Genomic DNA, 13,920 nt, shown 5'->3' on the forward strand with positions numbered 1-13,920 from the left:
TGACTTTATACTTAAAACCCTTATGCATTACAAACACCTGTTCTTCCTTTGTGCCCCGAGAACTATTTCTTTCTTCTGCTTAATATGTTCTTCAACTTGTTCCTTTCTCCCTGTTCCCTTTCCCGTCCACCCCCTCCAGGCCTCTCAGAGCAGGAAGCTGTCACTCCCACATTCGGTTTTCCTTGTAGTTACCCGGTTTGCTGTGTTGACTGGGGCAGGCTGGAGTTTATGCCGCTCGCTTATTCACTTATTCAGAACATATTCCTTCCTCAATCTCTTGTTCCTTTGCTATCCGTAAGTACATCATCTCTTTCTCTGGGGAGGTGTTTAAATTGCAGGGCGGGTCCTGTTTCCACCCCATCCTTTCCCATAACCTTTTATTTCATTTTGGTGGGATGATGGTTGATGCTGTTTTACAGCACTTGACAGATATGAAAGAATGAACTGTCACTTTAGGCCAGCAAGGGCTGCACAGCTGGAGATTCAGCCTTTATTAGAACATGTGGAGATCAGATCTTGTTTGAGAGGGGAGAAGCTTAAGAGGCATAAGAACCAGTCCTGCCCAGCTCCTGAACGTCAGATTTTCAAACTATGCACCGAAGAACAAAAATACAATATTATGTCAATGAGCGAGAAAGGATAGGGGAGAGTCAGGCTGGGATGGAGGGTTTGAAGAGATGTGATAGGAAAGAGGAGAGGACAAGAGGAGGGGGAGGAGTGGAATGGAATAAGGTCATGGAGTGAGAAGAACAAGATGTGGTAGATAGATGAGAGGGGAGGAATGGGACATGAGAAAGGAGGAAGCAGAAAATAAGGGAGGGACAGGAAGGAAGGGGGAGAGAGAGAAGGGTGAATGAAATGGAAAAGCAAGTATCGTGTGTAAGATTTCTGTGCTTTCCCTCTGCAGTTTTGGGATGTATGTTCCATTCTTGCAGCTGAACTATGACTTTGGGAAGTCTGGCTTCTTGTCCCACATCTCCAGCATCAGCCCTTGGGAGAGCGGCCGTGGCAAAGACTACTTAACATTTATCCAGGAGACGTGGAAACAGCACAGCCAGCAGATGCATAGTGTTGAGAGCATGCCCACACATGCCTGCTGCCTGTCCCCTGACCTTATCCGCACTGAGGTGCAGTACCTAAAGATGGATTTCAACTGGCGTATGAAGGAAGCACTGCTCAGCTCCATGCTCAGCGCCTACTACGTGGCCTTCGTGCCTGTCTGGTTTGTAAACGTATGCAACACCGTTCATTTTTCATATACTGAGAACGTCAAGTCAACATTTTGTTTTGAGATAGATGGTATTACAACTACAGTAAAGTGTTGCAACAGCAGCCAGTGCCATGACCCTTACAATGGGCTGGGTACAAACGCAAGAACTGTTATACATAAGAATAGCCATACTGGGTCAGGCCAATGGTCCATTCAGCCTAGTATCTTGTTTCCAACAGTGGTCAATCCAGGTCACAAGTACCTGGCAGAAACCCAAATAGTAGCAACATTCCATGCTACCAATCCCAGGGTAAGTAGAGGCCTCCCCCATGTCCATCTTAATAGCAGACTATGGACTCTTCCTCCAGGAACTTGTCCAAACCTTTTTTTAAACCCAGATATGATAACTGCAGTAAGAATTGCCTGAAGCAGGATGCTGGGCTTGATGGACCTTCGGTCTGTCCCAGGATGGCAATGCTTGTGTTAACATCCTCTGGCAATGAGTTCCAAAGCTTAACTACTCTTTCTGTGAAAAAATATTTCCTTCTATTTTAACAGTATTTGCATGTAATTTCATCGAGTGTCCCCTGGTCTTTGTACTTTTTGAAAGAGTGAAAAATCGATTCACTTTTACCTGTTCTACACCACTCGGGATTTTATAAACAACAATCATAGCTCCCCTCATCCATCTCTTTTCCAAGCTGAAGAGCCCTCACCTCTTTAGCCTTTCCTTATATAGGAGAAGTTCCATCCTTTTATAATTTTGGTCGCTCTTCTTTGAACCTTTTCTAATTCCGCTATATCTCTTTTGAGATAAAGCGACCAGAATTGAATGCAATACTAAAGGTGAGATCGCACCATGGAGCACAATACAGAGGCATTATAATATTCTTGGTCTTATTTTGCATCCCTTTCCTAATAATTCCTTGCATCTTGTTTGCTTTTTTGGCCGTCACCGCACACAGGGCAGAAGATATTGTCTACAATGACACCTAGATCTTTTTCTTGAGTGCTGACTCCTAAGGTGGACCCTAGCATCAGGTAACTATGATTCAGATTATTCTTCACAATGTGCATCACTTTGCATTTGTCCACATAAATTTCATCTGCCATTTGGATGCCCCGTCTTCCAGTTTCCTAAGGTCTTCCTGCAATTTTTCACAATCTACATGGATTTTGACAACGTTGAATAGTTTTGTGTCATCTGCAAATTTAATCACCTCACTTGCTGTTCCATTTTCCAGATCATTTATAAATATGTTAAATAGCATCGTCCCTGCAGCATTCCACTACTCACTCTCCTCCATTGAGAAAAATGGCCATTTAACCCTACCCTTTGTTTTCTGTCCAATAACAGAAGACATTGCCTCCTATCCTATGAGTCTCTCATGAAGAACTTAAAAGCTTTCTGAAAAGCCAGATATATTACATCAACTGGCTCACCTTTATCCACATATTCGTTCACGCCTTCAAAGAAATGATGCAAATTGGTGAGGCAAGACTTCTCTTGGCTGAACCCATGCTGACTCTGTCCCATTAAACCATGTCTAAGTGTTCTGTAGTTTTATTCTTTATAATAGTTGCCAGTATTTTCCACGGCACTGAATTCAGGCTTACCGTTCTGTAATTTCCTGGATCACCCCTGGAACCCTTTTTAAAAATCGGCATTACATTGGCCACCCTCCAGTCTTCAGGTACTACAGATGCATTTGCATGCTTACAGCCCCCCCCCCCCCCCTCGGACATAAGGGGATGGAGATGCAGTGGACCTCTATACCTCTCCCCCACCACCCCTACCCAGGCACAAGGGAGCTGGAGGTTCGGGGGACCTCCATCCTCCCCCCATGCAAAAAGGTTTCCTTGGTGGCCCAATAGGCACTCGCTCTGTTTTCCTAGTGCCCCCCCCCCACCCATACCTTGTAGCAAGAGGAGGGAGTTACACTCCCTCCTCGTACAAGCGCTGCCTTCAAATGGCAGTGCCCTGCCCTAACCGGTGCACCCTGGGATATAGTGGGCAGGGATTTAGTAGCATATACGGGCGGGTGGCAGGGGGTGCCCACTAGGCCACCAATGAAACCTTTTTTGCGTGGGGGAGGGGGATGTAGAATTAAAACATAGAAAAATGAAGGCAGATAAAGACCATATGGCCTATCCATTCTGCCCATCTATACCATCTGCTCTCCCTTAGAGATCCTATGTACTTGTCCCAAGCTTTCTTAAATTCAGATACAGTTTTCGTCTCCACCACCTCTACCAGGAGGCTATTCATGCATTCACCAGCCATTCCAAGAAGTATGTCTTAGGTTACTTCTGAGTCTATCCCCTTTCACCTTCATCCTACGCCACCTCATTCCAGAGCTTCCTTTCAACTGAAGGAGACTCACCTCCTATGCATTTATGCAACATAGGTGTTCAAACATCTCTATCATAGTTCCCCTGTCCTGTATTGAGACCTTTAAGTCTGTCCCCATACTGTTATGACAAAGACCACTGACCATTTGAGTAACCACCCTCTGGATCAACTCCATCCTGTTTATATCTTACAACGAACATAAGTGTTGCCATACTGGGACAGACCGAAGGTCCATCAAGCTCAGCATCCTGTTTCCAACAGTCCTAACCCAGATTACAAGTACCTAGCAAAATCCCCAAACAGTACAATATATTTTATGCTGCTTATCCTTATCTTAATAATGGCTTATGGACTTTTCTTTTAGGAAGTTATCCAAACCTTTTTTTTTTTTTTTTTAACTGCTTTTACTACATTCTCTGGCAAAGAATTCCAGAGTTTAATCACAAGTTGAGTGAAGAAATATCTTCTCCAATTCGTTTTAAATTTACTACTTTGTAGCTTCATTGCGTACCCCCTAGTCCTAGTATTTTTGGAAAAAGATTAAACAAGCGATTCACATCTACCCGTTCAACTCCACTCGTTATGTTATAGACCTCTATCATATCTCCCCTCAGCCGCCTTTTCTCCAAGCTGAAGAGCCCTAGCCGCTTTAGCCTTTCCTCATAGGGAAGTCATCCCATCCCCTTTATCATTTTTGTCGTCCTTTTCTAATTCCACTATATCTTTTTAAAGATGAGGTGACCAGAATTGCACACAATATTCGAGGTGCGGTCGCACCATGGAGCGATACAAAAGCTTTATAACATCCTCATTTTTGTTTTCCATTCCTTTCCTAATAATACCTAACATGATACCTAATAATGGATGCTTTCTTAGCCGCTGCCGCACACTGAGCAGAGGGTTTGAACTACATCCCAGTCCTGGTCGATGACTCCTAATGTGGAACCTTACATCACATAACTATAGTTCGGGTTCCTCTCACATGCATCATTTTGCACTTGCTCACATTAAACGTCATCTGCCATTTGGGTGCCTAGTCTCCCAATCTTATAAGGTCCTCTTGTAATTTTTTATAATCCTCTTGCGATTTGACAACTTTGAATAACTTTGTGTTTCGTCAGCAAATTTAATTACCTCATTAGTTACTCCCATCTCTAGATCATTTATAAATATGTAAAAAAGCTTTTGCTGTCACCTTTTCTACCTGTTTGGCCACCTTAAGATCATCACACGATCACCCCCAAAAGTTCTTCATCCCCTAAACTGTACCATTTCCTTGAGTTTTTGCAGCCTAAGTGCATGACCCTTCATTTTTTAGCATTAAATCTTTGGTCCATCAGAGGTGTATACCCTATTGCAGGATTTGGTATCATCCGCAGAGAGACAAACCTTACTAGACAGCTCTTCGGCAATATCTGCCCAAGAACAGAGCCTTGCAGCACACTACTGGTAACATCTTTTTCCTCAGAGTGAGCTCCATTTACTACTACCCTCTATCGCCTTCCACTTAGCCAGTTCCTAACCCAGTCAGTCACTTTAGGGCCCATACTTGAGAGCATTCAGTTTATTAGTCGTCTATGCAAAATCATGTGAAAGGCTTTAAAATCTAAATATACCACATCTAACGCTGTCCCTGGACCCAACTCTGTTCACCCAGTCAGAAATTAATCGGTTTGTCCAACAAGATCTGCTTCTAGTGAAACCATGTTGCCTCGGGTCCTGCAATCCATTGGATTCTAGAAATTTCACTATTCTCTGTTTTAAAAGCGTTTCCATTTATTGAATTGTAACAGAAGTCAGACTTACCAGCCTGTAGTTCCCAGGCTCATCCTTCTGTTTTTGTAGAAAGGGACCACATCTGCTCTTGTCCAGTCCTCCAGGACCACTCCCGACTATAGAGAAGCATTGAAAAGGTCAGCCAGCAGAGCTGCTAGAACTTCCCTAAGTTTATTCAGTACCCTCGGATGTATGCCATCTGGCCTCATCACTTTGGCCATGTTACAGAATGCCTAGCCACCTGCCTGGGGCTAACCCTGCAGCCACTGAGAGGGTCTATCCCCAGCACAGCTCAGGTCCACCTGGGCATGTGCTCTACACTAGCACCCTCCTCCCAGCGACTGGGACCCCAACCGCCTCTGAGTGAGTCTCCCACTCTCAAGTTATCCCCAGTGATTCTAGGTTACTGGGGCCACAGTCCCAGTGGTCCCACAGTTCCTAGAAAGCACTCACAGACCCAACACACAAACCACCAGGATTCTTAGTGCAGACAAGCAGAGTCAATAAACTAAAAAAGGTTTATTGTCATAAAAAAATATTGATTAGGGAGGGATCCAAGATGGCCGCAGTCTATTGAGGCGCTGTGAGTCGCGATTACTCTTGTTCCTAAAATGCCTAAACGACGAGGGCGAGTAGCAGCCAGAGCCCCGCTATCTACTCCCTCCTTACCTGGTCCTCTTGACCGCTTCGTTCGACCACAGAGTGTTGCTTTTGAAAACGGGACGTTACCAGTCGGGATGTCCGGCATGTTAGGAGATTCGGTCTCCCCTGGTTTGGAAACCACCCTCAGTCCCGCTATGCGGACTCCGCCTCCCCAGCCGGTTGGAGCAAGCTCCTTTCTTGTTGACTCGATCGGGTCTCCCAACGAAGGTGAGAGGGACCCGGAAGAACATCGAGTGGAGGACTCGTTATCATCTCAAGTTGGGGAAACGCTACCACCGTGGAATGCGGGGAGAGGTCCCGAGGAACAGAGAGAGATCCATGCGACGGCATCTGAGAGGTTTGAAATGCCTAAAGAACTAATTGTTAAACCAAAAGAGGTAACTTTAGATAAACTATGGGATTTGGTTTCTGCCTTGGGACAAACTTTCCTGAAACAAACAAATGAAATTGCCCCAAAGGTAAACTTATTAGAGAAAGACTTGGGAAAACTGGAGGAAAAAACTAAAGAAATGGATAATAAAGCTGACAAGGCTGAGCAAAGAATTGCAAAAATGGAAACATTACAACCTTTGATGATAAATGACTTGGCTAATCTTCGAAAAAAAATGGAAACATTTGATAATTATACTAAAAGTCATAACTTAAGATTTGTAAATTTTCCCAAGATACAGACAATACCTCCTCTTGATATGTTAAAGAGATATTTCCGTGAAGTTTTGAATGTATCAGACCAGAACTTGCCACCATTTACTTCTGTTTATTATGTCCCAGGAAAAGAACTGAATCCAATTCCTGAAACTCCAATAGATGTATCTCTTTTGCTTGAAACTTCTGATTCTGAATTAGCAACGGCTGCAACCTTGGTTGCTACCGTTGCTTTGTTGCCGGATAAGGGTTGGATCTTCCGTCTTTTCTTTCGTAACAGAGAAAAACCCTTTTTGGGCTGTAAGATATTATTATTTCCTGATGTCTCTAAGGAGACAAGGAAACGGAGGAAACAATTTTTGCTCCTTAAGTCTGGCATAATACAGTTGGGGGGTACCTTCTTTTTAAGATACCCCTGCAAGTGTATAGTAAGACTTGATGGAAAGAAATATGTGTTTACAGAGCCTACGCATGCATCGGCTCTTATAGCCTCGAGAAAAAAGGACAACGCTTAATAAATAAGTAATACACCTCAATGGCACTTGCTTAATCCTGTTAATTTTAAAAAAAATTTAATTATTCTCCTTGTATTCCTGAATCTTGGATTCTTAGTTTATGGACTTGAGTATTAATGATTTCTTTACAGATTGTTAATCTTTATTGTTATATGATATTTTTTGTTTTATGTTCTTTTCCGATCAAGATGTTTTCTTGAATGTTTGATGAAATGAATAAATAATAAAATAAAATAAAAAAAATATTGATTAGTGAACTATAAAAACAGATGGAAATAGGTAACTGAATAAGGATCAATTTATAAATAAAACTAAACATTTTATCACTACCTGGATAGTGCTTGGGAAGTACAGGAAATACAACTGCTCCAAGGGTCTCAGTAAAGAGGTCTTTCTCTCTCTACTTCCAAACTGAGACTGGAGAAAAATCCAGTATTTCCAATCAGAGCCCAGAACAACAATTTTTAAAAGTAGTTGGCCACATCACTGCAAGTTACTTCCTCTTTGTGTTAAACTAAAGAAAGTACAGTCGTTTGTCTGTAACAACTTTAAACATAAAATGTGCACCACCTGCTTCAAGAAATAATACAATTTACAGGCTTACAAACCCACTGTTTTGTCACAGTCCACCTTTAGTTTAGCCAGCTCCTCATGAACACAGTCCTCTGAAAATCATTCAGGGACTACCACCCCTCAATTCCTATTTGTCTTCTGTGATCCTGCTCCCATCCCTTCAGCTGTGAACACAGAACAGAAATATTTGTTAAGCAATTCCGCCTTCTCTTTATCTGCTTCTACATATTCCTCCCTTTCACCTTTGAGTCTCACAAGGCCACTTTTGCACTTCCTCCTATCACTAACATTTCTAAACAATATCCTTGTCCCCCCATTTACCATATTGGCTATTTTTTTCCTCCATTTGCATCTCTGCTTTCCTGACTACTCTACCAGCTTCTCTTAGCTTTTCCAGATATTGTCACCCGTCTTCCTCTTTCTGCGATCTCTTGTAATTTATAAAGGCTAACCTTTTCCACTACTACCTTTGAGAACCAAAGCGACCTCCTTTTCCTCTTATTTTATTTACTCTCCTTATAAAAAGGTTCGTTTCCCTTACAATAGGTCCTTTCAATTTTGCTCACTGGTTTCCTACTTCTTCCCGATGTTCCCATCCAGACAACTCCTTGAGGTAATTCCCCATCTGAAAAAAAGTTAGTTTTTTTGAAGTCCAGAATCATCACTTTTGAATGAACCCTCTCCACACCTGTCTTAATATTAAACCACAACATCCAGTGATTACAGGATGCCAGATGATCACCCACTATAACACCCCCATTAGTACGCACCAAGTCCAGTATGGCCCCATCCCATGTGGGTTCCATTACCAGCTGCTGGAATGGTTTCCTCTGTAAAGAATCCAGGATCTTCCTGCTTCTAAAAGACCCAGCAATTGGGATATCCCATTGAACATCTGGCATACTAAAATCACCTATTAGTAGTACTTCCCTTTTCACACCAATGTAAATACATTTTCCATCCCCTCTTTCCAGATTAACCCACAGTGCCTCTTCCTTAACCTGTAAGTCTTGCAATTGTGTGGCTTTAGTATTATCTTTAACGTTTAATGCCACTGTCTCTCCCTTTCTTCCTAAAGAGTTTATAGCCCTGTATAACTATATCCCAGTCATGGTTCTCTGTGAACCACATTTTCGTAACTGCCTCCAAGTCTAAATCAAGCTGTTCCACCACAGCCTCAAGATCTTAATTTCCCATACTATGTGCTTTAGTATATACTGCTTTCCAAATGCTGACTTGGAAACTAACGTAGATTTAGCTGTGCACAAACTATAAGTTGAAATTGGTAAGGGGCTTATGTTCACACTTAGGAAAGCGTTGCAATGGGTAATGACTTTGTTGCTAATTAAACACTTAAGTTATTGTAATGGGTTATTGACAGGCAGGAGTTCCTGGCTGGTTATGTTGGAAGTTTCCGTGGACGTAAAATACAGTAGCAAGATTTGTATTACAGAAATCTAACCAATGTTACACGCGTTGCGTTGGCTGTCAATAGTATCTCGAGTGAAATTCAAAATATTGGTGTTGATGTTTAAGACTTTGCAGGAGGGGAGGCCAAGGTATTTGGCTGAAAAAAGTTAACATGCTGTTTACATGCATGAACCCTTCACACCTCTTTCACAATTGGGACCTCCAACAGAAATTCCTGATTAGATCTTAACCGTCTTCCTGGTAAATACAGTTTTTCAGTAATTGCCCCAGTTTGATGGAACAGCATACCAAAGGATATTATTGAAAGTTCTGAAAAATACTAAAAGCCTGGTTATTACCTGGGTTAAGGGTGTTGGCCCTTAGAGGAAGCAGGGAGGTTGGAAGTAAGGGATAACTGGGGAGGTCCAGAGTGGTTTCAGATTGTTTGCTATTTATCATCTGTGGAGATTAACTGTGTATGTTTTTAATGTGAACCACATTAGACAAACTATTTGTAACTACAATATATACATTTTTTATTAAATAAATAAAAGTGCTAGGGAGAAGAAAATCTGCCAGAAACCCCTTTAAAGGACCAAAAGGCAGACGGGTTTCTCAAGGTCATGACCACTGGTCTATGCTAAGTTCTTTCCTTGCATAACCTACAGTAGAACGCTGTGCTCAGGAGGCCACTGGTTCAAAAGAATTCAAAGCAGGGTAACAGAAGATTTAAAAAAATCAGGATGCAACAACTAGAAATGTAAACCAAAGAAATGAAAGCAAATATAAACCATTTGTTTACCATTAGAAAAAAAGATATGTTTTCAAAGCTTTCCAAACGGCAAAAAGATTAGTTATAGAACGTAAATGTTTTGGTAAACTATTCCAGAGACAAATAGCATAAAATAGAAAAGATCTAGAAAATAAGAGCTTTAAAGCAAATACTTTTTTACAGATGGAAAAGCCAGTAATAAAAAATTGCATGTCCTTAAACAAAATTTACCTAAAAAGTCAACAGAACAGGCTACATATAAAGATTTAAATACAAAATGCAGCCCTGACAGGACATTACAGAGGAATCACGAACTGCTGTCACCCTGCTGTATGTGGGAATTTCACATCAAGCACGCAGGTGATGCTGTGATGGATATTAGTTCAGTCACCTTTCTTTTCCACAGTATCTCGCCTCCAGCTTCTGTACTGATGTAATTTCTTCTGTCTTGTAGAACACCCAGTACTATGACAAACGCTGGTCCTGTGAGCTGTTCCTGCTGGTGTCTATAAGCACCTCAGTGATCCTAACTCAGCACTTGCTACCTGTTCACTACTGTGACCTCTTGCACAAGGCTGCAACTCATTTGGGCTGCTGGCAGAAGGTGGACCCAGGGCTCTGTTCCAATATGCTGCAGCACTCGTAAGAAACATTCTTGTCGTCTTTCAGCTCCTTATTTGTTCAGTGTAGTGTGATGCTATATATCCATGGATAAGTATGTGGGCAGTGGCATAGCCAGATGGCTGATTTAGGGTGGGCCTGAGTCCAAAGTGCGTGAGGCTGAAATTTTGTCTCCACTCCCCACGGTGCCCCCTAAAACTAAAAATGAAGTACCTGAGCAGGTGGGTGGAGATTCTGAAGCCACACCAGCTAGAACACTTGCAACCTGGGTGGCCGGCAGCAGTATCCCTGAGTTACCGCCACTGCCGGGGGGGGGGGGGGGGGGGGGGGAACTCAGGGAGGTCTTTGGCTGGTGGGGTTTGGGAATCCCCAACAGCCACACTAAGGGTGCACCAATTTTGCCCACCCACAGCTACGCCGCTAACATGGGCGCTTGTGCTCATGTCTATTCCCAAAAGCAGCCCTCTTTCTCAAGTGCACTAAGGGTAATCCTTTCTTTCAGGTGGACAGAGGCCTGCATGTGGCCACAGGGAGTGCTTGTAAAGCACAATAAGAATGTGTATAAAGCTGTGGGTCATTACAACGTGGCTGTGCCTTCTGATGTCTCTCACTCCCGATTTCATGTAAGTTTCTTTTCTTCCTCCCTGCCAACAAAATTTCACCATTATAGGGTGGGACACACAGGCAGGAGAAGAAACTGAGAAATAGTGATTATTATTGCTTTTTGCATTGTAAGAAACAACAAATTCAAGTCTCACAAGAAAGGAAATGCGATTGGACTTAAGGAACATCTTCCCTTCAGTTTTGTGGCTCACTGGGTATTAAGAGTTTGACGACTGGGATATTATTCAAGCACATAGTGTACAGATTAGAGCAGACACTAAATTGAAATTTGCAAACTGCAGCAATAGAAAGGGGCCACGTATATTGTGGTATCTACTAAAATGTACTTCTCTGCTAATTGCACAGAGAGAGTTAGAATGTCAGACTGAATGTGCCTCAATTTATCCTGTGGCAGAAATGAGATAGTCCGTAGGGAAAGAATCTGTCCAGCAGGGTGGAACTGTGCACCTCAGACAGAAATGTATCCTGAAAGCCGGAGACAGAAATATAGAGAACCTGTTAAGCTCTGCATGTACCTGGTTGCACCCTGACCTTTTTCCCTTGTAAGCATTATTTTGCATGTCCCTGACATGGCCCAGCTTATATTAATTTCTGAGCCTTATTTTGCATGTGGCATAGCCTGCTTTTCCTTTTAAGCATTATTCTGCATGTACTAAAAATGAAATACCTGAGCAGGTGGGTGGCCTGACTTATTTTCCCTTGTAAGCATTATTTTGCATGTAGCCCGGCCTGACCTATTTTGCCTTGTAAGCTGTATTTCAGTGCTTTCCTGTTTAACTTTTTTTTTTTCTTGCCCACAGTTCTTTTTCAGCAAACCCTTACGGATTCTGAACATTCTGCTCTTCTTGGAAGGAGCCCTTATCCTGTATCAGCTATACTCACTCATCATTTCGGAGAAGTGGCACCGTACCATTTCACTGGCCCTGATCCTCTTCGGCAATTACTACACTTTCTTCAAGCTGCTTCGTGACCGTCTTGTGCTGGGAAGAGCCTACACCTATTCTGTGAACTCAGAATCCCAGCAGAAGCTCAGCTAGGCAGTTGTGGCCTGTACATTTGTAAAGCTTGGTGTGTTTGATACAGGTGCTTGCTTTCTTTCTTTTTCAAAAGTGATTTAATTAAACAGAAAACTATTTTTGTACTCTGAGCTGGTGTCTCTGTGATTATTGTTTACAAGGGTGTGGTGAGCGATTTCTGGGGGCAGAAGCCTTACTAAACTCAGTCCGTCTTTATTTCTGAAGGATTATAGCGAGTCCAAACTCACTCTGAACCTCAGTGGATTTTACTTTAACTCCACTTCTTTCCTGTTGATGTCTTATCTAAATTTCTCACGTAAAATGTTGTTTCCACTTAGAAAAATGTGAGCCATCATTACAGTATAAGACTTCGGTTCTGAACACAGCTCCAGCCCACACTGTATCCGTGAGCTGAACCATGTCTTGAAGTTGGCCATTTCCCACAGCCTTTCCCCTTCCTTACACTGAACAGATGAATACTGTGGGCTTTTTGGGGTTCCTTAGCTCAGTCTCTAAATTCTAAACTCCCTGGGCACTTCTCCAGCTGTAGCCAGATCATGTGCTGATCCCAAGGTAGCAAATCATGGTGGTGGCCAGAGCCAGGAGGATGCTGGAGTTCATCTGGATAGACATAACCAGCAGAGGAAAGGTGAAATACAACTGTACGAGTCTGAAGTCTCACATGCAATATTGTATTCATGTCTGGAGGAGGGATAAACTCAGAAAACAAAAGCAATCAAGATAGTAAGAGGTCTGGCTCAAAGGCCATAATGATGAGTGAATATTTTATTTATTTATTGGGATTATTAAGTGCCTTTATGAAGAAATCAACCAAGGCGGTGTAGAACAGTTTAGCATAAACCTTACAATTTTGTTAACTATTAAAATGACCAAATAAAGAATAAATACAGTCAATAAGGTAAACTTGGAAATGGCAAATTGAACCCTAGTAATAGGACTAAAATGAAACAGTGTTAGAGATACGAACATTTAACAGAACTGTAGAACAATCATATAACAGAAATCCTGAAAAATGTCAGCATAATGTAAGTGATACTGTAAAAGACTGCATGGAAGAAAATTCAAACATTGATATAATATGAAGTCAGCAGAATAGCAATGAAACACCTAATAGACAATGCATTAGAGCAATTGAATAGAATATGATTCCAAGATATACTGAAACATTTTAGTATATAGATGTCCAAGTGCTGATATATAGACAGAGACAAGGGAAAGGGATGGGATTTGAACTACAACCTTTCTGTGGTTTACATATTACATACAGGTACTTTATTTTTGTACAATGGAGGGTTTGAGTTGCGAGAAGCTGCAGTGGGAAGTGATCCTGGTTCCCAGGTCACATCACTATTAGGTGGCTACTCCTCCACTCTAGATGGGTAATGCAGAGTGAACTGGGATAAATGGATGGGTGGGGAGATGCTGGGCTGGAAATTTGGGTGGGAGGGAGGGAGAGAGAGGTGTCACCCTTTAGTATCTCTCCCTGTCTAAGCCAAGCCCACAGCCCCAGTCCAGCTTCTCCCCTCCCCCTCTGGTATTTCTCTCAAGGTCCCGATCCCAGTCTAGCATCTCCCCCTCTGCTATTTCCCGATTCTCACTTAACCCCCCAGGTACAAATACCTGCCTGTATTTACCACGTAGCGAAAGGCAGTAGATGAAATCCCAGAACTCACCTCCCTCCCTAGGAAAGCAAAGGCAAGCAGCATGGCCGCTACCGGCTC

The 13,920-nt window shown here is 42.5% G+C and overlaps 1 protein-coding gene across 7 annotated transcripts in view; it reads left to right on the forward strand.

The window, feature by feature from the left end:
• The window catches only part of TMEM39B (transmembrane protein 39B), a 29,746-nt gene extending 17,437 nt beyond the window's left edge, over positions 1 to 12,309 (forward strand). For 6 of the 7 annotated variants that reach the window (XM_030219636.1, XM_030219637.1, XM_030219638.1 and 3 more), the window contains 5 exons: positions 140 to 294; positions 908 to 1,232; positions 10,372 to 10,559; positions 11,041 to 11,161; positions 11,963 to 12,309. In XM_030219636.1, coding sequence (XP_030075496.1) covers positions 140 to 294; positions 908 to 1,232; positions 10,372 to 10,559; positions 11,041 to 11,161; positions 11,963 to 12,199 — 1,026 coding nt within the window. In that variant the 3' untranslated portion in view covers positions 12,200 to 12,309. The remainder of the gene's footprint in view (positions 1 to 139; positions 295 to 907; positions 1,233 to 10,371; positions 10,560 to 11,040; positions 11,162 to 11,962) is intronic. The other variant, XM_030219641.1, reaches the window with a different exon arrangement.
• The last annotated feature ends 1,611 nt before the right edge of the window (positions 12,310 to 13,920 follow it).

The sequence above is a fragment of the Microcaecilia unicolor genome, chromosome 11 (assembly GCF_901765095.1).
Source record: "Microcaecilia unicolor chromosome 11, aMicUni1.1, whole genome shotgun sequence".
Classification (NCBI taxonomy): Eukaryota; Metazoa; Chordata; class Amphibia; order Gymnophiona; family Siphonopidae; genus Microcaecilia; species Microcaecilia unicolor.